The 23,800-nt window shown below is 45.1% G+C and overlaps 1 protein-coding gene across 19 annotated transcripts in view; it reads right to left on the bottom strand.

Moving 5' to 3' along the window:
- gdpd5b (glycerophosphodiester phosphodiesterase domain containing 5b) overlaps positions 1 to 23,800 on the bottom strand; it is a 312,299-nt gene that overhangs the window by 86,727 nt on the left and 201,772 nt on the right. For 15 of the 19 annotated variants that reach the window (XM_069892130.1, XM_069892129.1, XM_069892143.1 and 12 more), the window contains 2 exons: positions 19,321 to 19,424; positions 8,261 to 8,354 (listed from right to left, as the gene is read on the bottom strand). In XM_069892130.1, coding sequence (XP_069748231.1) covers positions 8,261 to 8,354; positions 19,321 to 19,424 — 198 coding nt within the window. Of the gene's footprint in view, positions 1 to 8,260; positions 8,355 to 18,309; positions 18,392 to 19,320; positions 19,425 to 23,800 lie in introns of those variants that run through there. The other 4 variants (XM_069892148.1, XM_069892145.1, XM_069892144.1 and 1 more) reach the window with 4 other exon arrangements.

Below are 23,800 nucleotides of genomic sequence, written 5' to 3'. Positions count from 1 at the left end.
CAGGTCGAGCAGCATCAGTGGGAGAAAATTATGGTCGCCAATTCAGGTCGGAACCCTTGATAGCATCTGGCCAGAAACGTCGACCATTCCTTCTCTCCTACTGACACTGCTCAACCCACTGAAGTCCTTGAGCAGATTGTGTGTTTTGGAAGTAACAGAGCCTAACTTATTGAATGTGTTTAAGACACAGTTAGATTTTTGAATTACAAGGTTACAGGGAACAGGTGGATACAGGGAGATGATGGCCAGATCACCCATGATCTTATTGAATGGTGGAGCAGGCTCGACGGGCCAATTGGCCGGTTCCTGCTTCTATTTCGTATGAACCAAGGCCTAATCTCCATCAGTAATGGAGCTTTCATAGCCCCCTGCTCTACTCACTTTACACCTACGACTGTGTGCCCGTACGACGATAACTCATCTACAAATTTGCCGATACCATGGTAGTGGGTTGTATAAAGAAAGGGGATGAATCAGCATACAGGATGGAGATTGAAAACTTGACTGAAGGGTGCACCAACAACAACTTAGCACTCAAGTCAGCAAAACTAAGGAGCTGATTGTTGACTTCAGGAAGGGAAAACTAGAAATCTACAATCCAGTGATCATTGGGGGAACAGAGGAGGAAAGTGTGAGCAAATTTAAGTTCCTGGGAGTCACTATCTCGGAGGATCTTTCCTGGGCCCAACACACCAATGGCATCATAAAGGAAGCCTCTACTTCCTCAGGGGTTTGCGCAGGTTTGGTGTGGGATCTGGCAAATTTCTACAGATGTGTGGTGGAAAGTGTGCTGACCATCACAGTCTGGTGCAAGAACACCAATACCCCTAAGCGTAAAGCCCTCCAAAAGGTAATGGGCACAGCCCGGGATATCACAGGCAAATCTCTCCCCACTAGTGATAACATCAGCAAGGAACGTTGCCGTCGGAGAACAGCAGCAAACATCAAGGATCCACGCACCTGTTCCCACTGCTACCATCAGGAAAGAGGTACAGGTACCAAAAGACTTGCACCACCAGGTTCAGGAACAGCTGTTATTACCCCTCCACCATCAGACTTCTCCACGACAAACCCAATCAGAGACTCATTTCAGGGGTCTTACATGATTTTTTTTGTTCTCTCTGTATTGCAGTCAATTTCTTTACATTCATAATCTGTTTATGTTCTTTATTTGTTTACAAGTATGCGGACTGTACAGTTTTTTTTTTGCACTACCAAGAAATGGTAATTCTGCCCAGCCTGCAGATAAAGGAATCTCAGGGTTGTACGTGATGTTATGTATGTACTCTGACAAGAAATCTGAAATCTAATTGAGGTAGTGTGAGAAGGACTTACCTCAACACTAAATTGCGGGATAGAAAAATAGGTCATTAACTACATTTACACCTCACTATTTTTTATTTCCAATGAACTTAGTGGAAATTGAAATTGTCATTCTTCCCAAACTCAATATCTAACTCGTAGATGATAATAGATGGGGCAGCTCAGTTAGCATAGCGGTCAACGCAGTGCTGTTACAGCGACCTGGGTTCGATTCCAGCACTGACTGTAAGGATTTTGTACGTTCTCCTCCAGTGCCTGAGTAGATTTCCTCTGGGTGCTCAGCCTTCCTCCCACCATTCAAAACATACAGGGGTTGTAGGTTAATTGGGGTATTTAGGGGGTATGAGCTCATGGGACTTTTCTCTTTCGAGCATAGAATGATGAGAGGAGGAGATTTAATAGAGGCCTGTTAGCATGCTGCATGTCCAAATTTAAGGTTAGATTGACTTGTAAATCTCAAGCCTGAGGAGCCTGAGCAGGTCAGACTGTATCCATGGGGAGCAATGGTCAGTCATTGTTTTGGGTCATATCCCTTAGAACAGTGCTTTTCAAACTGCCCCCTAAACTCACATTCCACCTTAAGTAATCTCTAGGCCATCGGTGCTCTGTGATGAGTAAGGGGTTGCTTAAGGTGGGATGTGAGTTGGAAGGGAAGGTTGAGAATCACTGCTCTGGACCCAATTGTAACAAATATCTTGCTTGATAAAAATTGTCATTGGTCCATTTCCTTTGGAGCTCTGAAACCATGCACATAACGAGTCAATGAGGGACGATTAAAACAGTGGGTTTCAAACTTTTTCTTCCCACTCACATCCCACCTTAAGCAATCCCTTAACCGATGGCATAGGCATTATTTAAAGTGGAATCTATGTTGCGGGAGGGAGTTTGAAAACCGCTGCGTTAGAACATAGAACACTGCAGCACCGACAGGCTCTTCGGCCCTCGATGTTTTTCCAATCTATTTTTACTTTAAAAAAGTACTAAACCCTTCCTACCCTGTAACCCTCTATTTTTCTTCCATCCATGTGTCTGTCTAAGAGTCTCTTAAATTCCCCTAATGTTCCAGCCTCCACCACCACCCCCGGCAAGGCATTCCAGGCCCCCACCACTCTCTGTGTAATAAAACCTATCCTTGACGTCTCCCCTAAACTACCCTCCCTTCACTTTGTAGACATGTCCTCTGGTGTTTGCTGATCCTGCCCTGGGAAACAGGCGATGGCCGTCCACCCTATCTATGCCTCTCATAATCTTATAGAACTCTATTAAATCTCCTCCTCTCATCCTTCTATGCTCGAAAGAGAAAAGTCCCAGCTCTTGCCAACCTTGCATCGTAAGACTTATTTTCCAATCCAAGCAACATCCTGGTAAATCTCCTCTGAACCCTCTCCATAACTTCCACATCCTTCCTGTAATGAGGACAGAATAGGTGAAATAACCAAACTAAAAAGGGAACAAAGACAGGGAAGGGCCCAGAGGTGAAGATAGAGTGGAAAGTTTGAGAGGTGGAGTATGTCTTCTTCACTATGACATTGCTGTGAGCTATATTGGGGCTTCAAGTAGGGCGAGAGCAGTGGGGGAAAGTGCCGTCTCTCCAATCCGTGCCCCTCCTTGACTTGGAAGAATGCTGTCCATCATCTCTGGGTCCAAATCATAGAAGTCAATTCCCCCACCCCCCCAACTTCCTGGAGTAGGGGAGGATTGCCTTCCCCAGAAAGTGGTGCACCTCCGCCTCCTTCAGGGAATGTAAGGGATGGGAAATAAATCTTGGCAATATCCACATCTCATTGGAACGTAAAAAAGAATCACAAGTTTATGTCTCTCAGATCTTCTTCACTGCCCTCATACCTTTATCTTTTGTTGTTGTGTTTTTAATCTCATTTTAACAATCCAGCCAGCACTGTAGAAACCCCTTCTGGGCCATGAAACCATAGAACGTAACACAGAAAACAGGCCATTCAACCCTTTCAGTCTGTGCCGACCAATAAAATTAGCTAGTCACACTAACCTGTTCTCATTCCACAACCCTTCAGACATCTCCTATCCATGTATTGACCCAATTTATTTTTAAAACTCAGAATTGAATCTGCATTCACTACATCAGGTGGCACCTAATTCCAAACTCCCACCGCTCTCGGAGTGAAAAACATTCTCCCTACATTCCCCTTATATTTCTTCCCTTTCCTAAAGCTATGGCCTCCCATATTGATCTCCCCAAATCTAAATGGAAGCATCCTACTCACACCTACTCTGTCTATACCCCTCATAATCTTATAAACCTCTATCATCTCCCCTCATTCTTTTTCATTCCAAGGAGTATAGTCCTAACCTGTTTAATCTTTCCCAGTAATTCAACTCCTAACTAAAGACCTGGCAACATCTTAGTAAATTTTCTATGCCCCCTTTCAATCTTATTGATATCTTTTCTACTGCTGGGCGACCAGAACTGCCCACAATATTCTAAGTGTGGCCTCACCAATGACTTGAATAACTTCAACATAATATCCCAACTTCTGTACTCAGTACTTTGATTTATAAAGGCTAAGATGCCAAAAGCTTCCTTTACAACCCTGTCCACCTGCGACACCACTTTAGGGAACAATGTACCTGTATTCCCAGATCTCTTTGCTCCTCCACATTCCTCAGTGCCTGACCATTTACTGTGTACGTCCTACCCTAGTTCGCTCTTCCATCGTGCAACACCTCACCTTTATCTGCATTAAACTCCATCAGCCATTTGCTGGCCCAATTTCCCAGCTGGTCCAGATCCCTCGACAAGCTTTGAAAATCTTCCTCACTCTCCACAACGCCACCTATCTCTGTGACATCAGCAAACTTGCTGATCCAATTCACCACATTATCATCTAGGTCATTTACATAGATAACAAACAATAATGGTCCCAACACAGATCCCTGAGGCACCACCACTGGACTCAGACCTCCAATTTGAGAAGCAACCATTCACCACCACTCTGTTTTCTTCCACCAAGCCAATTTTGAATCCAGTTTGCAACCTCTCCATGTATACCTAGTGTCCTAACCTTCTGAACCAACCTCCCATGGAACCTTGTCAAAGGCCTTACTAAAGTCCATATAGACAACATCCATGGCCTTTCCCACATCAACCTTCTTGATAATTTCCTCAAAACACCCTCCAAGAATTGTTAAAACACAACCTACCACGCACAAATCCACGCTGACTGTCTTTAATCAGCTGATGATGGTCGAAATAACTATATATCCATCTCTCAGAAATCCTTCAAATAATTTACATACAGGCTCACTGGCCTGTAATTGCCTGGTTTACTTTTGCAGCCCTTCTTAAACAGTGGGACAACATGAGCTGAAAAAACACATAAATGCTGGAGAAACTCAGCAGGTCAAACAGTGCCTTTAAGTAGCAAAGGTGAAGATACATCACCAACGTTTTGGGCTGGAGCCTTTCATCAAGATGTGGGGGAACACGAGAGATGTACGAACAAAAGGGGGAAGGGGGGTGATGAGGGTGGGAGATGATTGGTGGAGGTGGGGGACACTGTAGGGGTGGGTGAAGAGTCTAGGCTAGGTGGAGAGAGAAAGGAATAACTAGTTAAAGAGGAGGGGGGGGGAAAGCAAGCTATTTAATGGAATGCAGTGAACTCAATGTTCATGCTCTGGGGTTAGAGAGTGCCCAGATGAAAAATGAGGTGTTGTTCCTCCAATCTGTGGGTGGTCAGGCTGGGGTAGTGGGAAAGGCCGTGTGATCTTGAGAGTGTGATTCAGAATTGAAATGGTTACAACATGAGCTACTCTCCAATCCTCTGCCACCTCCCCTGTGACTAAGGACATTTTGAATATATCCACCAGGGTCCCTGAAGTTTCAGCACTTGTCTCCCTCAAGGTGCATGGGAATATCATGTCCGATCCAGGAGATTTGTCTACCTTTATTCATTGCAAGGCAGCAAGCACCTCCTTCTTCTTAAACTCCATGTCACATGACACTTCTATTTGTTTCAGATGCAGATAATGTGATAGCAGATGCGGCTGAAGGAGTGCAGCTGGGACGTTCAGGTGGCTGTGGAGAAGACGCCTTTCTGTCACCTGAACGTGCCGGCTGAAGGAGAGCTGCGTCCGAGCGAACACCGGCTCCTGTAGACTGTGGCTGTAGTTCCACAACTGCTTTCAGGTGCAACGGGGGATTCTCGGAGCCAGAGGTTATACCTACAGGAGGGTTAGGTAAGTGATCCTCCTGGCCAGGTTCTCCACTTTCATGTGACCTCCCGACAGCCACATAGGGCTAGAATATGTGGCTTTACATCAAGGTGGCCACCTGAAAGCAGCTATAGTTAACCACTCTGATTTTCTAGGGGTCCAATTTTGTACCTTACTATCCTTTCACTTTTAATATACTTGTAGAATCCCTTTGTATTTTCCTTCACATTATCTGCCAAACCACCTTCACATCTTCTTTTTCCCTTCTTAACCATTCTCTTACATTATCTGTACTCGGCAAGTAGCTAATTTCCTCCCTGTTGTCTATACCGCAAAAATATATAGCCCCTGCCTTTTCTTAACCAGCTCTCAAATATCCCTTGAAAACCAAGGTTCCCCATGTCTGATAACTTTGCCTTTATTCCTAGTAGGAACATGCAATCTCTGCCCTCTCAAAATTCTGTCCTTGAAGGCCTTCCACTTGCTGGATGCAGCCTTGCCAGAAAATAACTTGTTCCAATGGACTCTTCCAAGATCCCTCCTCATTTCCTCAGAATTGGCTTTTCTCCAATTCAGAACCTCAACTCAAGGACCAGATTTATCCTTCTCCATAATTAACGAAACTAAAGGCATTATGGTCACTGGACCCAAAATGCTCACCTACACAGACTTCTGCCACCAGACCTGCCTGGTTCTTCAAAAGAAGATCAAGTATTGCATCTTCTCTCGTTGGTACCTTTACATATTGATGTAGAAAACTTCTTTGAACACATTTGACAAACTTCAACCCATCCAATCCATTTACCGTACGAGACCCCCAGTCTTTGGGCAGAAAGTTAAAATCTCCTACAATCACAACTTTCTGTGTCTTACACTGGTCTGCTATCTCCCGACAGATTTGCTGCTCCAATACTCTCGGACTATTGGGTGGTCTGTAATACAGCCCTATTAGTGAGCTCGTGCCCTTCCAGTTCTTCAGCTCCATCCACATGGCCTCTGTAGACGAGTCCTCAGTGCTGTCCTGTCTATGCACAGCTGTGATATGTTCCCTGACTGGCAATGCCACCCCTCTTCCAATTAACCGATCAACCCCATACATTTTTTGAGGGTGGGAGGAGACCGGAGTACCCAGAGCAAACCCACGCAAGTCACAAGGAGAACAAAGAAACTCCTTACAGACAACACTGGAGTCAAACCTGAGTCACTGGCATTGTAATGATGCTGGAATTCCCCCATAGATGTTAAGCATGAATTCCTACATTGCAACCTTGAATAAAATAATCAAGTGCATTATTTTGAGCCATTTTTAGACCCATTCATGCGATCTGGGCAATGCTCTCAAGGCCAGTATTTATTTCCCATCCTTAAATGTCCTTGAGACGTTAGGAGGTGGGGGAGGTGTGAGACATCTTCTTGAACCCCTGCCTCTGGTGAAGGAGGTACCCCCGGCCCAGGGGGGGAGGGGGGGGGGTGTTCCGTGATCTAGAACCAGCAATGAGAAAGGTACACCATCAGGGTGATGCACGACTTGGTGGGGAACCTACAAGAGGTGGTGCTTCCTGATCCCCTTCCCCTCCTTGCTGTTCAGAAGATGACAGAAATGGAAAGCAGGTTCAAATCCACCACCAACCATAAGGCATTTGCAAGTTCTCCCCTTGTCCACATGTTTCTTTCAGGCGCTCCGGTTTCCTCCCACATTCCAAAGAGAACTACTGCAGAAGGTTATTTGGCCACATGGATGTATTTGGGCAGCATGAGGTTTTGGGCCTACTCCAGGCCTAGTGCTGAGCCCAGCTGTTGATGTCTGTTCGCATCTCTTCCTCCTGGATTGCCTTGAGCGGCCACGCTTGCAGTCCGGATCGCTGGAAGGAGAGGGTCTCGGAGCCGGGGAGCAGAATGAGGTCAGGAAGGAGTTAGACCAGGATTCAGTTATGGATGGAGTTCCCTCCTCCCGGGGGTGGATCTGTGGGTTCAAACCACCTGCTGCCTTGCAGGTTTTGCCTCTTCAGACATAGGCAAGAAGGTAACCCTGACCTCAAATCCCCGGGATCGGCTAGCTCAGCCGTCAGTACCTGGAAAGGGTCCCAGCTATGGACAAATACCACATCAGTCTGGCAGCAGGGGCTGGCAGCTGTGACAGAGCGCGGGAAACAGTTTCCCTCGTGGTCTGCAGCAGCAAACTTGGTGGGCGAAGGATCCTGTAAGGACAAAGGACAGCGAGCATGGTCTTGGAACAGACCACTGCGGGGCAATCCCACGTCACTCTGGCTCTCGTGCCTCGTACTCCGCCAGGCCCAATGGCATGGGACCCAGAGGGAGACGTTTGTCCTGGGCAAGCACTCACCTCCAAGTCCTTGCCCCGGCACATGGTGCCCAAAGCTCCAGGGAAAGCAGAACAAAAGTTCTGTGAGGACAGAAGAGCTACAAGGCACCGCGTTCATCTTTGCTTGTGAAGGGATGGGCCAAAAGAAGAAGAAGGGGTCAAGGTGCAGAAGGGCCTGTTACTGTACCAAATCTCTTAATTATATTGAACAAAGAACGTAACTAAAATTCAAGAGGTGATGAAAACCGAGTCCAAACTTTTCTCCCCACTCACATACCACCTTAAACCCAGAGTACCCAAGGCATCCTCTGCCATAGCAGACAAAAGCAATTTTGTGTAATATGACACTGTTTTGATAACATGACAATAAATTGAACCTTGAGAATGAAAAACCCTAGAACCATAGAAAAAATAGCTACACCTTACCTGTAGAAATGTAACGTAGATGAATCCTGTTGATGCTAATGCCAGGACTGGAATTGACCAGTCATTCCAGTATCCTTTCCTGTTGTACATGTACCTGGAAGGCAAGAACATAGAACATAGAAATCTCCAGTACAGTTACAAGGCCTTTGGCCCACATAGAAACATAGAAGATAGGAGCAAGAGTAGGTCATTCGACCCTTCGAGCCTGCTCCGCCATTCAACGAGATCATGGCTGATTTTAAAGTTCAGTACCCTGTCCACGCCTTCTCTCCGTAACCTTTAATACCCTTATACTAAAGAAATAGATCTAATTCCCTCTTAAATAGATTTAATGAACCTGCCTCTACTGCCCTCTGTGGCAATGAATTCCACAGATTCACCACCCTCTGGGTAAAGAAATTCCTCCTCATCTCGGTCCTAAATGGTTTGCCTATTATCCTCAAACCATGGCCCCGGGTTCTGGATTTTCCCATCCTTGGAAACATCCCATCTGCATCCATTCTGTCCAGTCCTGTCAGAATTTTATATGTCTCTATGAGATCCCCTCTCAATCTTCTAAACTCCAGCGAGTACAATCCCAATTTGCGCAATCTTTCCTCATAAGTCATTCCTGCCATTCCAGGTATCAGCCCGGTGAATCGCCTCTGCATTCCCTCCATTGCAAGAACATCCTTCCTTAGATCAGGTGACCAAAACTGCACACAATACTCCAGGTGAGGTCTCACCAAGGCCCTGTACAGCTGCAGTAAGGTATCCTTGTTCCTAGACTCAAACCCTCTTGATATGAAGGCCAACATACCATTTGCCTTTTTAACCGCCTGCTGTACCTGCATGCTCGCCTTCAGAGACTGGTGTACAAGTACCCCTAGGTCTCTCTGCACTTCCCCATCTCTTAACCTATTGCCATTCAAATAGTAATCTGCCCTCCGGTTTGTATTACCAAAGTGGATAACCTCACATTTATCCACATTGTAGTGCATTTGCCATGGATCTGCCCAGTCCCTCAATTTATCCAAATCACACTGGAGCTTCCTGACCCCCTCTTCAGTGCACACAGCCCCTCCTAGCTTAGTGTCATCTGCAAATTTGGAGAAATTACATCCAATCCCCTCATCCAGATCATTAATGTAAATTGTGAACAGCTGGGGTCCCAGTACCGATCCCTGTGGCTCCCCACTGGTCACTGCCTGCCACTCAGAAAACGAGCCATTTATCCCAACTCTCTGTCTTCTACCTGCCAGCCAGTTCTCAATCCACATCAATACTTTGCCCCCAATCCCATGAGCCTTGATTTTGGAAGCCAGTCGTTTATGCGGGACCTTATCGAAGGCCTTTTGGAAGTCCAGGTACACCACATCCACTGGCTCTCCCCCATCTATTTACCTGTCACCATCTCAACCTACTCTAACAACTGCCTAGAATTTCCCCTCTGCATAGCTCTCCATTTTGGTCTGTTCCCTGTACCTATCTAATGTCCCTGAAGAGGTCTAACTGTCCCTGCCTCCATCACCATTTCCAGCAGCATCTTTCTATGCTCTCTGTGTGAAGAACTTGCCTCTCACATCCCCCCCCTGCACTTACTCCCAAGCACCTCAAAACTCTTGTATTCACCATATCAACCCTGGGGGAAAAAACTTCATGATCAACACCTCTAATCGTCTTGTACAGCTCATTCCTCATCCTCTGTCGTTCCTAGTTCAAGTTCACTCAACCTATCCCCATAAGGAATGCTCTCCGATCCAGGCAACATCCTTGTAAATCTTCTTGTACTAAGGTTGACCCTGGTTACATTGGACTATATGTGAAATAGAGGAACGTCCAAAAGTGGGCTTTTGTTTCACGTTTTCAACACGGCACGAGATCAAAGTATGCCTCAGAAACGCAGCCCTCAATCGGATGAGGTGAAGTAGTGTGGCGCTCACTCCCCAGCAGGTATCAGAGGTGCTCTGGTGGAGACAGCAGACATGTTCCTAGGGGGTAAACATCTCCAGTACCTTGTCCTGGCCCACCCACGTCAAGGCGATGGCCAAGAATGCATACCAATGCCTCGCCTTCCTCGGAAGCCTGAGGAAAGTTGTCCTGTCAGAGAATCCCACAGATTCACTACTCTCTGGGAGATGCAGCCCCTTCTCATCTCCGTCCTGAATGTACTCCCTTGTGGAAACGTCCCCTAGTTCTCATCCCAGTGGAAACAAACTCACATACACCTGGCGAAGGACCCCTGCCTGAAACATGAGTAATCCTTTGCTTCCTGTGGATGCTGCGTGATCTCCTGAGTTTCTCCAGAATGTTTTTTGCATTGCACTCAAACCCAGCGTCTGCAGACTTCATTGTTTAACTTGAAACAATTCTTTTATCTTATCTAACCCTTTCATAGCTTTATATGTTTCTAGCAGATTCCCTCTCATCTTTCTGAACTCCAGTGAGTACAGTCCCAGCTACCCAACCATTCCTCATAAACCAATCCTCTCATCTCCAGAATCAACCTGGTGGACCTCCTCTGCATCACCTCCAAACCCAGTCCACCCTTCCTCAAGCAAGGAGACCAGAACTGCACGTGGTACTCCAGATGCGGCCTCACCAGTACCTTGTACAGTTGCAACATAACCTCCCTGCTCCTAAATTCAATCCCTCTAGCAATGAAGGCCAACGTTCCATTTGCCTTCATGATTACCCGCCAGCCCTGGAAACACTTTTTTTGCGATTCATGTATCTGCACTCCCAGGTCTCTGAACAACAGCAAGCTGCAGTTTTTCAGCATTTAAAGAGGTGGTGTGACTACTATACGCTTAACAGTGTCGGGTGTCACGGTTAGCGTGAAGGTTGGTGCAACGCTGTTACAGCGCCAGCGACCGGGGTTCGAATCCAGTGCTGTCTGTAAGGAGTGTGTACATTCTCCCTGTGTCAGCGTGGGTTTCCTTCATATGCTCCGGTTTCCTCCTACCCTTCAAAACATACGGGCGTTTGTGCACCACACACTCATGGGCCGAAAGAGCCCGTTACTGGGCTGTATGTCTACATTTAAAATTTAAAAAATTTAATTCAGTGTTTTTTTAAGGCGACTCACAGCCCTTTTTTTAAAAAAAGCACCATGTCGGCCATTTTAAGCACAAGTTGATAAGTAGATAACTTGATATGTTGATAAATAAACATCCTGAGGAAACTCAAAAAACCGCCTTCAAACTATTCCCATGGGAGTTTTTTCTTCCCCCCCCCCCCCCCCCCCCCCCCCATTTACACCCAGGAGCAGAGGTGAGGATCACATCATACAGACAATGCTTCTCTTGGACATTGAGACAAGGCACTGGCCTCAAGTCTCGGGGAGTGGATTTGAACTCTCACTCTCCTGGCAGTGTACGACTCATCCCACCACACCTCACCGCACTAACAATGCTTCCGGAAAAAAACTTCACTGGACATCCTGAGAGTTCATGAACCTATAACAGTCCACAGGCTCTTCACCCCTCAAATGTTGTGCCAACCCATAAGAAAAACCCTCCCTACCTCTTAACCTTCCAATTCTCTTCCATTCATGTGCTGAGGAAATGCATCTGTTGCCCTACATAAGAGACTGGTGGGTGTCAGGGATGGGAACAAACTGACCTGAGGTTCCATTAGCCAGCTGAATCACAAAACCTTCATGGAGACATTTGAAGATGGACTAAAGACACTTTACCAACTCCAGCTAATTATTTCCCCCAAGAACTGAGCCAAGAGCTGGCATGATAAACAAACCATAAGCAACAACATATGGCCCATCCGTCTATCGCAGAACCAAACTAATAGTAGAACAATACCATCTGCTGATAAATGCCAGTCAGGTCACCCACAGATGAAGTCCTTCCACTTTTAATAAAACCATAAGACAGGTGTGGGCAAGCTATGGCTCGTATCCGGCCTGCGATCCAAATTTATCCAGCCCACAACCCAATGCAGCCGCTCTAACAGTTCACCGCACTAAGCTGTCAGCCTTTGTCATTGGTGGTCCCTGGGACTGTGCACATGAATTAAACATACCTTAACAAAGGAAATATTTTGTGGCTATATACATGCTCCCCGTTACTTCAGGATTGTGAACCAGGCAGCGAAATGACGGAGTTCACACAGAATATTCACCGAAGTCTCTTCACAGCGACGCAACCAGGAATTGATCATCAACCGCATCACTTACTGTCTATGGAAAAATAATTAATCCTGGTGCTCCTGGGAGGCACACGCTTTGCCCTCAAGATGGGCCTGAGACAAGCTGTGCATCAGTGGCCAGCTGCCCCGCTCTTGGTCCCAGACCACTCACCCACCGGTAAAGTTGGAGCCGGGCCACCAACGGGGCGAACCTTTTGGAGCAACCCCGGTGCACCCTCCCCTCCCCTGAGCTGCCCCCACCCCATGCTCCCCTGAGCCGCTGTCTTTCCCTGGTCCCCTGAGCTGCTGCCCCCTCTCCCTGCTCCATGAGCCACCCCCTCCCCCCCCTGCTCCTCTGAGCCACTCAAAAAGGCGCAAAGCCAGATGTCTGTGTGTGGGACGCTGTGATGTTCCTTCACCAAACTCCGGCTGCATGCAAAACTCATTTAGCACAAAGCAAATTTCGTTCACTGGGAAATAGGATTTGCCTTGCACACTCGTAGTTCAAAACACACCTTAGAGGGCAGAGAAATTAAATTAAAAGCGGGAAATTCTGGATCAAAGGTAGAAGTGGAGAGGAATACACAATAGCTTCTGCTGAGAAAGATCCAAAATGCTATATTCGACAAATTTATTTATGTCCACAGCTTTGCAACAAAAATAATTGTTACTGATTATTTTTAAAACTCATGAACTATTGGAAAAATTAATTAAAAGCCACCAGGTTTAAATGACAACTTGGTGCTCTCCAAACGCCTGTCTAGAAATATTTATACCCAGCAAGGGATGATTTTATGACTCCTGTTACGCAGTTCGTTCTACCGGTGGGAAGATTGATAGCGCAATTCCTTGAGACGCTGTCTCGCTATTGGCATCAACAACGGTGTCACCCAATATCGAAACGCTTTAAAACAACAAACAAAACCAAGTTCCCCACTGAGTGGGCCGCTTTCTGTTTGGGGGTTCGTTATTTTGTTTTCACTGTGACTAATTTCTCTCCTTTTTTCTTTTTATGTTTTTTTAAAATTGTGCCATTTTAATGACTAACTCGTGATTTCTGGTGCATTTCCAGATTTGAAGATGCCTTCCCTGACCTGAAAGGTGTAACTGTAGTTTATTGTTTTGGAAGGAATACGGTTGATCACGTTACTTGAACTTTCTCTGTGACTGTTGTTTGATACATTATCATCAGTTATGTTCATACATTGTACATTACATACTTAAAGCAGAGACCGTCAAAAACTTAAATTACATAATGTCTATGCCTCAGTGTTTATTTCATTTATGGTAGCATCAGTGTGGCCTGCCGGTCAACCACTGGCACACCATCCGGTCTATGCATGGTAAAATGGCTGCCCGCCCCTCCGGTAAGACACAGGAGCAGAAATAGGCTATTCAGTTCATCGAGTCTGCCCCACCATTTAATCACGAGCTAATCCATTTCCCCCACTCAGCCCCACAGCCTGGCCTTCTCCCCATAACCTTTGATGCACTGGACAATCAAGAAAATTCCTGAATCTCTCTACTTATTCTGAGACATTTAGTTCTATCTCCTGACCCGACCTCTTCAATTAGTGAGGATTTTCCAAGCCATGAACTTCTCCTCAAATTAAATTGGTTCAAAGAAACCCCACCAGATAAATCATTGTGTGCTGCTATTTGTATTGTGCAATGATTAGAACATACAAATCTACTGTCCAGTACAGGGTCTTCGGCCCACAGTGTTGTGTCCACTTAACAACCTTCCTCTAGTTGCTTCAAATTTTCCTACTGTGTAATACTCTATTTTTCTTATTTCCATGTACCTATCTAATAGTCTCTTAAAAGATCCTTGTCGCGACTCTTCCTTTATAATCACTTGGAGGATGTTAGAATGTTGTTATTGTCCATGATTCATTCAAACAAATCCATACTAAAGTTCAGTTGAGTTTTCCAGTTTATTAAACATTGTTAATATTATTATCAGTTGCTATACTAGCCATTAAACATTATTAAAATTTTATTAAACCGTCAATAAAATTGTCGGATCATTCTAATTCCTTACCATTTCGTAAACTAACATGGGTAATCTCTAACCAGCCATAAGATCTTGGCTCAAAGACATTGTTAAGGAGACCCTCAAAAGAATATGTAAACTACATCTTGAAAGCTGTGTACAGAATTTGCTTGCAACTTGCCATTCATTTTAGTCCTTAGTTGTTCCTGTCTCCACCATCATTCCACTCACGTACCACTCTCTGTGGGGTTGGCAGGTTATTTCTTAATTTTTAATTTAGACATACAACAGAGTAACAGGCCCTCTGGCCCACAAGCCCATGTCACCCAAATACCCCAATCAATCGACATATCCCGTACACTTTGAGGAATCCGGAGCCCCCAAATGAAACCCACCGGGAGAATGTGCAAACTCCTTACGGACAGCGGTGGATTTGAACCTGGGTCACAGGGCACTGTAATAGTGTCGCGCTAACCATGCCGCCTTCTAATTGGGTGCAACTGGGCAGCACGGGTTTCAGGGCCAGAAAGACCTCCTACCATGCTGTGGCGTTAAAATTAAATGTTAAAAAATCTTTATTAAGTTATTGACTTGTTTTTAATTATACTGCTCTTAAAGAGTTTACTTGCCTGGATAGCACGCAAACCAAGCTTTTTAACGGAGACCCACGAGAGATTGCAGACCCTAGAATCTGGAGCGATAAAAATATGCCAGAGGAACTCAACAGTCTGAGCAGCATCAATCTTGATGAAGGGTTCCCACTCGCAACATCGACCATCCTTTTTCTTCCAGTGACGCTGCTCGACCTGCCGAGTTCATCCCACAGAGTGTTGAAGCTGCTTAATTTATCTCAGTGTGTGTGACAACAAACAATCCAATTAAAAATGTTGTCACGGTGCATTGTGTTAATTTAATTGATATGTATTGTTCGTGCATTTTCTGTACCTGTGTAGCTGCAACAAGCAAGAATCTCGCTGCATATATAGATTTGCAGTTGACACTAAGATTGGAGGTGTTGTGCATTGTGGAGAAGAGGGTATAAGAGAATATAGACAGGATGCAGCGGAGAGCAGAGAAGGCAGATGAATTTCAATTCAGAAGGTCGAACATGAAGATGGAGTATGTGGCTTATGGCAGAATTCTTAACAGTGTGGAGGAACAGGGAGGGAGATCTTGGGGTCCAAATCCATACATCTCTCAAAGTTTCTGTGCAAGTAGATGTTGTGGTTAGGAAGGTATACAATGTGCTGTGTTACGAGCTCTGAGAACCTCAAAACCCAGGAGCAATAGATATTCACCAAGACAAATGGTTACTTAAACAAAAGTTGCTTTTAATCATCTTTAAACATGAAAACAGAATCATACTTTAACTTATCACTATTGACTTAACTAACCTAACCCCCTTCTAATTCTAAGCGCTTGTGTATGTAATGTGTGTGTAAGTTCAGAAAAGTTCTTTGGTTCACAGTCCAATCTCACTTCTCATTCCTCCAGGTTCAATGATTGCAGGCAATTCTTACACAGTGTACAGAATTTAACATTTATAAAATTCACCAGGCTTTGGTGCTTGAAAGGTAAATGGTTACCACTCAGGAAGGTTCTTGTCAGTTTTCAGAGAGAGATTTGTTGTTCCAGGACAGCCACAACTGATTTACTTCCATCAACCACTTCAGTGACTTGCTGACGAAACTTGCTTCTTCAGGGTTCTCCAGATGATAACCTTTTTCTTCAGGTCACCACAGAATTCCTTTTTGTTTCTCTTATTCCAAGTGAAACATTAGACAGCCAGTCCTCTCCTCTTCCATGAACGACAAGGCCTTTGACCAGGCTGAACTAAGCACTCATAACCTGTCTTCCAAATGGGGTTTTCCACAAGCTTGGCAGTTTGTTCTGTTCCAGTCCCAGCTGGTGTTGCTGACTGTAACCTGTAGAAGTGATCTCTCTCTCTCTCTCTCTCTGAGAGAAAGCCTGTTTGACTCTCTCTGCTTGCAAAACCACATGGTCCTCTTAGAACAGCAAGCTCCCCTCCAGACAGAAGGTGGCTCCAACAAGTTCTTTCATCTGTTGCCTTTTTGTAAACAACAATCCATTAGGGAAGTCTCTTGGGCACTCTCCAAAGCTTTTGCAAAGGCTCTGAGGCCCTGATATGTCTAGCATTAGCAGTGCTCCAATATTTTAAATAAGATCTGTTTTAAAGTGTTTGTATGTGACCTACACTAAAACCTACCCCAATTTATCTCCCCAAAACATATCTATATTCTGTCACAGCTGGCCTTGATTAATCGTGGGATTGTGTTCAAGAGCAGTGAAGTAATATTACAGCTCTATAAAATTCTGGTTAGACCACACTTGGAATGTTCACTTTTGGTCGCCTCATTACAGGAAGGACATGGAAGCAGGGAAATTTACCAGGATGTTGCCTGGATTGGAGAACGTGTTGTACGAAGCAACGTTGATAGAGCCTTTCTCTTTGGAGTGGCCAAGGATGAGAGGCAACTTAATAGAGGGTCTACAGGATTATGAGTGGCAGGAATAGGGTGGACAGCCAGCACCTGTTTCCCAGGATGACAAAAGCAAATACCGGAGGGCATCTGTTTAAGGTGAGTGGAGGAAAGTTTAGGGGATATGTAAAAGGTTATTTTTAAAAATTTTTTTTACACAGAGAGTGGCGGATGCCTGGAATGCATTACCAGGAGTGCTGGTGGAGGCTGGTTTGATAATGACATTAGATAGTGTGATGGATTTTGTTATATTTTATATTAATATAGATATGTTTTGAAGGAGAAAATTTGTATTTTTTTTAAAGTGTAGGTCACAAACAAACATTTCACAACACAGATCTAATTTAAAATGCCAAAGCTCTGCTCAAGTCAGACAGTCCAGGCTCCCAGTGTCTTTGTAAAGACAATGGAAAATGCTTTGCTGAAGGACTTCACAAGTAGGTGTTAATTGGACATGCTGAGGAGTAATGAATTATTAGCTTTGGAAAGCAACAGATGAACGGACTCAGAAGATTAGGACCGGTTCCGCAGTCTGTCTGAATGCAGTTTGCTGTTCTAAGAAGGTCAAGTGGTTTTGCAAGCAGAGGGAGTCAAACAGGTTTTTCTCTAAATGTAACAGAGAGAGACAGAGAGAGAGACAGAGTGAAAGAGAGAGACTGCTGGTTTTCTGCAGTGGTTTTTGGAAGCTTGACTGAAACCCCATTTTGAAGACTGGTTGTGAATTGTGAGTTCAGCCTGTTCAAAGCCCTTGTGGTCCTTACAAGAGGAGATGGCTGGCTGTATAACATTTCACCTGAGATAAGGGAAACAAAAAGGTACTCTGGGGTGACCTGAACGAAAGAGGTTATCATTTGGAAAACTCTGATGGGGTAAGTTTCTTCAGCAGGACACTGAAGTGGCTGATTGGAAGGAATCAATTATGGGTGTCCAATGAGCAACAAATCTCTGAAAAACCAAAAAGAACCTTCCTGAGCGGTAACCATTTACCTTTCAAGCACCAGAGCCTGGTGAAGATTCATAGATGTTAAATTCTATGCACAGTATAAGAATTATCTGATACCGGTGAACTTGGAAGAATGAGAAGTGAGATTGGACTGTGAATCCAAGAATTTTCCTGAACTTATACACACATTGCATACACATGCACTTAGAATTAGAAAGGAGGTTAAGTTAAGTTCATAGTAATAAGTTAAAGTTTGATCCTGTTTTTATGTTTAAAGAAAATTAAAAGTAACTTTTGTTTAAGTAACCATTTATCTTGGTGAATTTCTATTGCTGCTGGGTTTTGGGGACCTCTGGGCCCATCACAATAGGTGTGAGGGAAGGAAGGGTTAGATTGTTGTAGAATAGGCTTAATAGGAGTAGCGCTATCAATTAGACCCAACAGACTAGAAGTCAAGTTCAATAGGCTTTAATCGCTATAAACTTACAGTCATTTCTTACATGCTGTTGGCCCGACTCCAAGGCAGTAGTCAGAGAGGGAATTGGGCGATACCACCTTTCATTGGAATCCTGGAGGGGGAGGAGTTACAGTATCAGGGGCAGGCCAACCCAGAACAATGCATGTATTCCAGTGTCTCACCACAATGGGTTGGCACATTGTGGGCCATGAACTGTGCTGTAATATTCTGCATTTCACTGTAATTGTGTATTTGACAATAAACATGTATCTCTCCTGCCACTATTTCTTATTCAAGCAACAATCTGGTTGTGAAATTATGGTTTTTATTCCAGTATTACCTGAGGTCACCGAGATATGATGTTAACAGGATAATGGTGGAAACAGGAGCCATTATATAGTGAAACACGAAAATCTGCAGATGCACAGAAATGCTGGAGGAACTCAGCAGGCCACAACTCAGGAGGCAAAAATTTATTTCCGATGTTTCAGGCCTACCTCTCCGGTCTGGTGCATTGGTTATATATCTCTACCTTCCATGAACGCTGAGAGACCTGCTGAGTCCCTTCAGCATTTTTTGTGCTTTTGCCATTATCAAGACATTTAATCATGGTTTAAACCAGTGGTTCTCAACCTTTTTCTTTCCAATCACATCCCTCTTTAAGTAATCCCTATGCCATCGGTGCTCTGTAATGGATTGCTTAAGGTGGGATGTGGGTGGGAATAAAATGCTTGAAACTACTGTTTCAATCTTCCCTCATGGACTCATTATGTGCAGGGTTTCAGAACTCCAAAGGAAATGGGCCAATGACCATTTTTCTCCAGCAAAATAATTTCAGTAACAAATGGGTCTAGAGCAGTGATTCTCAACCTTCCCTTCCCACTCACATCCCACCTTAACTAATCCCTTACTAATCACAGAGCACCGATGGCACAGGGATTAGTTAAAGTGGGATGTGAGTGGAAAGAAAAAAGTTGAGAACCACTGGCTTAACCCCTTTCCAGTGAGCAAGTGGCCATTGAACAAGCTCTCTTAACTTACCGGTTGAATTCATTATAATCGTTGTGTACCTCCCACCAGAAGTAAAACCAGCCCAGAGACAGGAAGAAGGTGATGCAAAGGATGAGGAACCACAGGCGCTCCCACTGTAGAGAGAGAGAGAGAGAGAGAGAGAGAGAGAGAGAGAGAGAAAAAATCATATCAGTACAATTCAGGGGGCGCAAACACAGGCTCACAATGAACTGAACAGCAAAACTCTTAGAGTTAATCCTCACCCTGAAACATGATCAGTTTGTGGGCCCTTCATTGATGGTGCCCTCCATAAAAACTCCCTGTGATTGGTTAAACACGATCTACCACACACAGGTTGACGATCCAAATGACATCACTGAGTCCTCAGCACAGATGAGGGCCTTTGGCCTATTATATCCATGCCAAACTATCTATACTAATTCCCATTTTTAAATTAAACTTTATTAATTTAATAAAATGGCCATTTCAGCCCACAAGTCCGTGCCGCCCAATTTACACCCAATTAACCCACACCCTTTTGAACGGTGGGAGGAAACCATAGGCCCTGGGGAAAACCCACGCAGACACGGAGAGAATGTACAAACTCCTTACAGGCAGCGCGGGATTCAAACCCAAGTCCCGATCGCTGGCGCTGTAACAGTGTTGCGCTAGCCGCTACGCCAACCGCGCCACCCTTGGCCCCGGTATCTTCCCTGCCTTCTGATTCAAGTGCTCATCTGGATCCTTCTCAAATGTCAACCAGAGCTAGAGCGCACCAGGTTCCAAACACCCTCTGGCTGAGAAACCTTACCCTCAGATCCCTTCTGAACCGTCCACTCCTGAACCTAAATCAATGCTTTCAGCTTTAGGCACCTCTTTCTGTGTGGAAATGTTTCCTACTCTAATTCTATCTTTGCCCATCATAATTTTATATTCTGAATTCTGTTTAAATAATCACTTGTCATGTGTACAGAGGTATCGCAAAAAACTTTCTTTTGCACACTGTCCAAGCAAGACAACCTATACATCAGTAAAAATAGTATTTACATTTTTTTTAACTCCAATTATCCGAAATCGGATACTCCAAAATCCTCAATAACCCGAAATTTTAAAAAATTTCAGATAAATGAGGATATCCCAAGCAAATCAGAATTCCTCATTTATCAAAAATTTTTTGGAGCTGAACTGACACTCATGGTCCCAGCGGCAGCAGCGGACCTTAGGCTCCCAGCGCGAGCGCGAGCGGGGTCTTGGTGAGGAGGTGTCGGTGATCGGCGGTGGCCAGCATATTTTCTTCGGTGAGAATTAAACATTTTAATGCTTAAAAAGCCTTCCCTTGTTGTTTAAACACTGTTACAAGTGATTTGCTGTTGCTACTGGGCTGTTTTCTTTTTAAATGACCGGTTCTCCAAAAAAAACTGCTTATCCGAAATGGTCCTGGTCCTGACCTTTGCGGATAATCGGAGTTGTTCTGTAGGATTTTATTTCTAACATGCTGGAAGTCAATTCAGGCCATTTTAACCCATGATGCCCAATTACACCCAAATTAACCTAAAACTCTGTACATTTTAGAGCGTGGAAGGAAACCGCAGCACCCGCAGGAAACTCACAAAAGGGAAAGTGTACAAACCCCTTACAGACAGCAGTAAATAACAAAAATCTGTAGACACAGTAGTTGAAGTTAAAACACACAATGCTGGAGAAACTCAGCAGGTCAAATGTAGCAAAGATAAATTCGGGTTTGAGCCCTTCATCAAGGTATGAGAGAATGCTGGAAGGTGTCTGAGCACAAAGGTAAGGGGAAGGGGGTGGCAAAGGTAGGAGATGATAGGTGGAGAGAGCAGGAAGTTGACAGCAGCAATCAGGGGAGGGGGGATGGCTGGGTGGTTAAGGGGGAAGGCAGGGGAGAACTGAAAAGACAGGAAAGGGGAGGGAAAAGAAATGGTGAGCAAGTTTTCAGAAAACAGAGAAGTCAATGTTAAGGCCATCTGGCCGGAGGGTGCACAGACGGAAAATAAGATGTGGTTCCTCCAATCTGCGGGCAGGGTGGGATAGTACATAAGGCCATGGACAGACATGCGAGTGCGAGAGTGTGACTCGGAATTGGGTAGGTGATGAAAACTGCTGGGAAGATCACTGGGGTCTCCCTTCCCTTTATTGAGAATGTCTACAAGGAGCAGTGTTTAAAAAGGGTTCAGAGAATCATCGAGGACTCTTTCCATCCAGCCCGCAGTATCTTTGAGATTCTACCTTCAAGGAAGAGTTGCAGGAGTATGAAAACTAGGACAGCCCGGCTGGGAAACAGCTTCTTCCTGCAGGCGATGAGGCTGTTGAACAAACCCCCAGAAACCTGTAAATTACTTTTGTAAATACTTATTTTCTATCACTATGTAGAAAGGTCGTTTGTGGGCAGGTGCACCGCTTGTGTGTATGTGTGTGTACTGTGGTCCAGAGATGCGCTGTTTCTTCAGGTTGTATACGAATACCTGTAAGTGCAATCAGATGACAATAAGTTTGAACTGCCTCGGCCTTGCCCTCTTGTCACCTACTCTGCAACCCTTTGAAGCAGTTTGATCTTATTTGCAAACTTTCCATAGTTTAAAGTGCCTCAATTAAATCTCTTAGCCTTTGGTGCAATGAAGAAGATCATTTGCAGTTACTCCTGATAGTCCAAATTAACTGGTCACAAAATCAGAGATTACAAGGAGCTGTTCCTCCAGTTGGCAGGTGGCATCAGTTTGGCAGTCCTCGGGGCCATGACTAGACATGTTGGTATGTGAAATTAAAATGATTTGGTCACTGGGAGGCCCATGCTGTTGCGGCAGAAAGCAAAGCTGCTCAACGTAACAATGACAGGCCCAGTGAGAGTGAAACAGAGAATTAAGAGCTGATTATCAAGTCTCCCTTCTCCATTAGTTGAGCTGCCCTTAGTCAGAATGTGTATATTTCCATGTGTGTAGGCGATCACGAACTGGAACAGATTATGGTAAATCAAGCAACATGTTTATAGCATTGCTGCTTCAATGAATAAAAGATCTCACCTTTGCTGCAGGGAACAACTGTTGAAGTAGCAGATTCTGAATCTGATTCCCATCTGTCTTTGGAAAACTCTGCCCTGTTTCCTGGCCACCCACAAATATTCCGTATGGACCCTCTCCAACACTACATCAACTTCTCAAGTTTCTGTTAACCCCCTCCCACCCCCCCCCCCCCCTCTGTGTCTCTCTCTTCCTATCCCTCTTGTCTCATTTCAGAGAGCTACCCCCCTCCCCATCACATCTCAGCATCTTTTAACCTTTCCACCTGAATCCACCTATGACCTCTTTATCTGTTAGCCTGCACTCCTCCCCTTGCCCCTTCCTCTCCTACCCTCCTCCTTTCCCCCTGCCTCTTCCCTTCACCATTTTTTATTCAGGTGCCTGTCTGTGTTTGCTTGTTCCTGACCTGACGAAGGGCCCCGGCCCGAAAGATTGGCTACTCTTCACTTCCCATGGATACTACTTTCCCTGCTGAGTGTCTCCAGTACCTTTACATATGGGTCTCTCCCGCTTCTGCCCGCTGCTATGCTCTTCCTCTTGCAGCAGGGAAAGCATGGACATTCAATGGTCTCTGGGACCTCGTGTATGGACAGAGTTGTGTCTGAAAATTGCATCCTGTCTCTGCCTTGGCGAAGTCGGGGGACTGTTTTGTTGTTCTCTTTGAACTCTGGTCATTTTTAATCTATCATAATATGAACTCTGGACAATTGGTAAACTACCGTACAACCAGCTAGTTGTTAGGTATAAAACTAGCCTCGGAAAACAGGGAGACGGGAGTATATGTTCTTGTTGGTAGACCCAGAAAGCTGGGGCACGGAGTCCCAAGGATTAAGGGCTTCAAATACCACTCCAAGTAGCTGATGTATCTGGGTGGTTGAAGAACTGGACTGTCACAGCTGGCAGTCTTCTGATGAGACATTCTTCCAGCTCTCCATCCCAGAGAAAGATGATGGTTCCTTTCAGTCAGTTTGTGGGATTTATATCCCACACCCTCAGAAAGGAACAGCACATTAGGATTAGGTGAGTAGGGGATTGCACAGGTCCGGACCCACCCTCTCAATATCCCCTCCCAGATCCAGCGGCATGGTGAGGCCCAAGACGGCTGGGGGAAGTTCTGTTGCAGAGAATGGCCAGGCCAAGCTTTGATGGCAAGGGTTGCCTTTGTCATGCTTCACGGCACGTGCTTGCTAGATGGCCGTTGACCTTACGAGAGGGTTCATCCACCCTTCGACAGGACTTGTTTTTCATCCTGCAGGCTGTCCAGCCACTCTCCGCACTGGGCAAGCCTGATGGTGGGGAGCCGGTTTAGTCACTGACCACTGATCATGCGACAGGCTAGTACTGGGTTACATTGTACCAGAAGCACTCAGATGACTGACCTGACATTAGCCAAATACACAGGGGGGGTGATCAGCCATGCCACTCATTAGGTACCCATCTATACTACTCCATTTACCACAACTTGGTTCCCA

This window comes from Narcine bancroftii, chromosome 7 (assembly GCF_036971445.1).
Source record: "Narcine bancroftii isolate sNarBan1 chromosome 7, sNarBan1.hap1, whole genome shotgun sequence".
In the NCBI taxonomy this organism is placed as follows: Eukaryota; Metazoa; Chordata; class Chondrichthyes; order Torpediniformes; family Narcinidae; genus Narcine; species Narcine bancroftii.
This window is presented reverse-complemented; position numbering and strand designations above follow the sequence as displayed.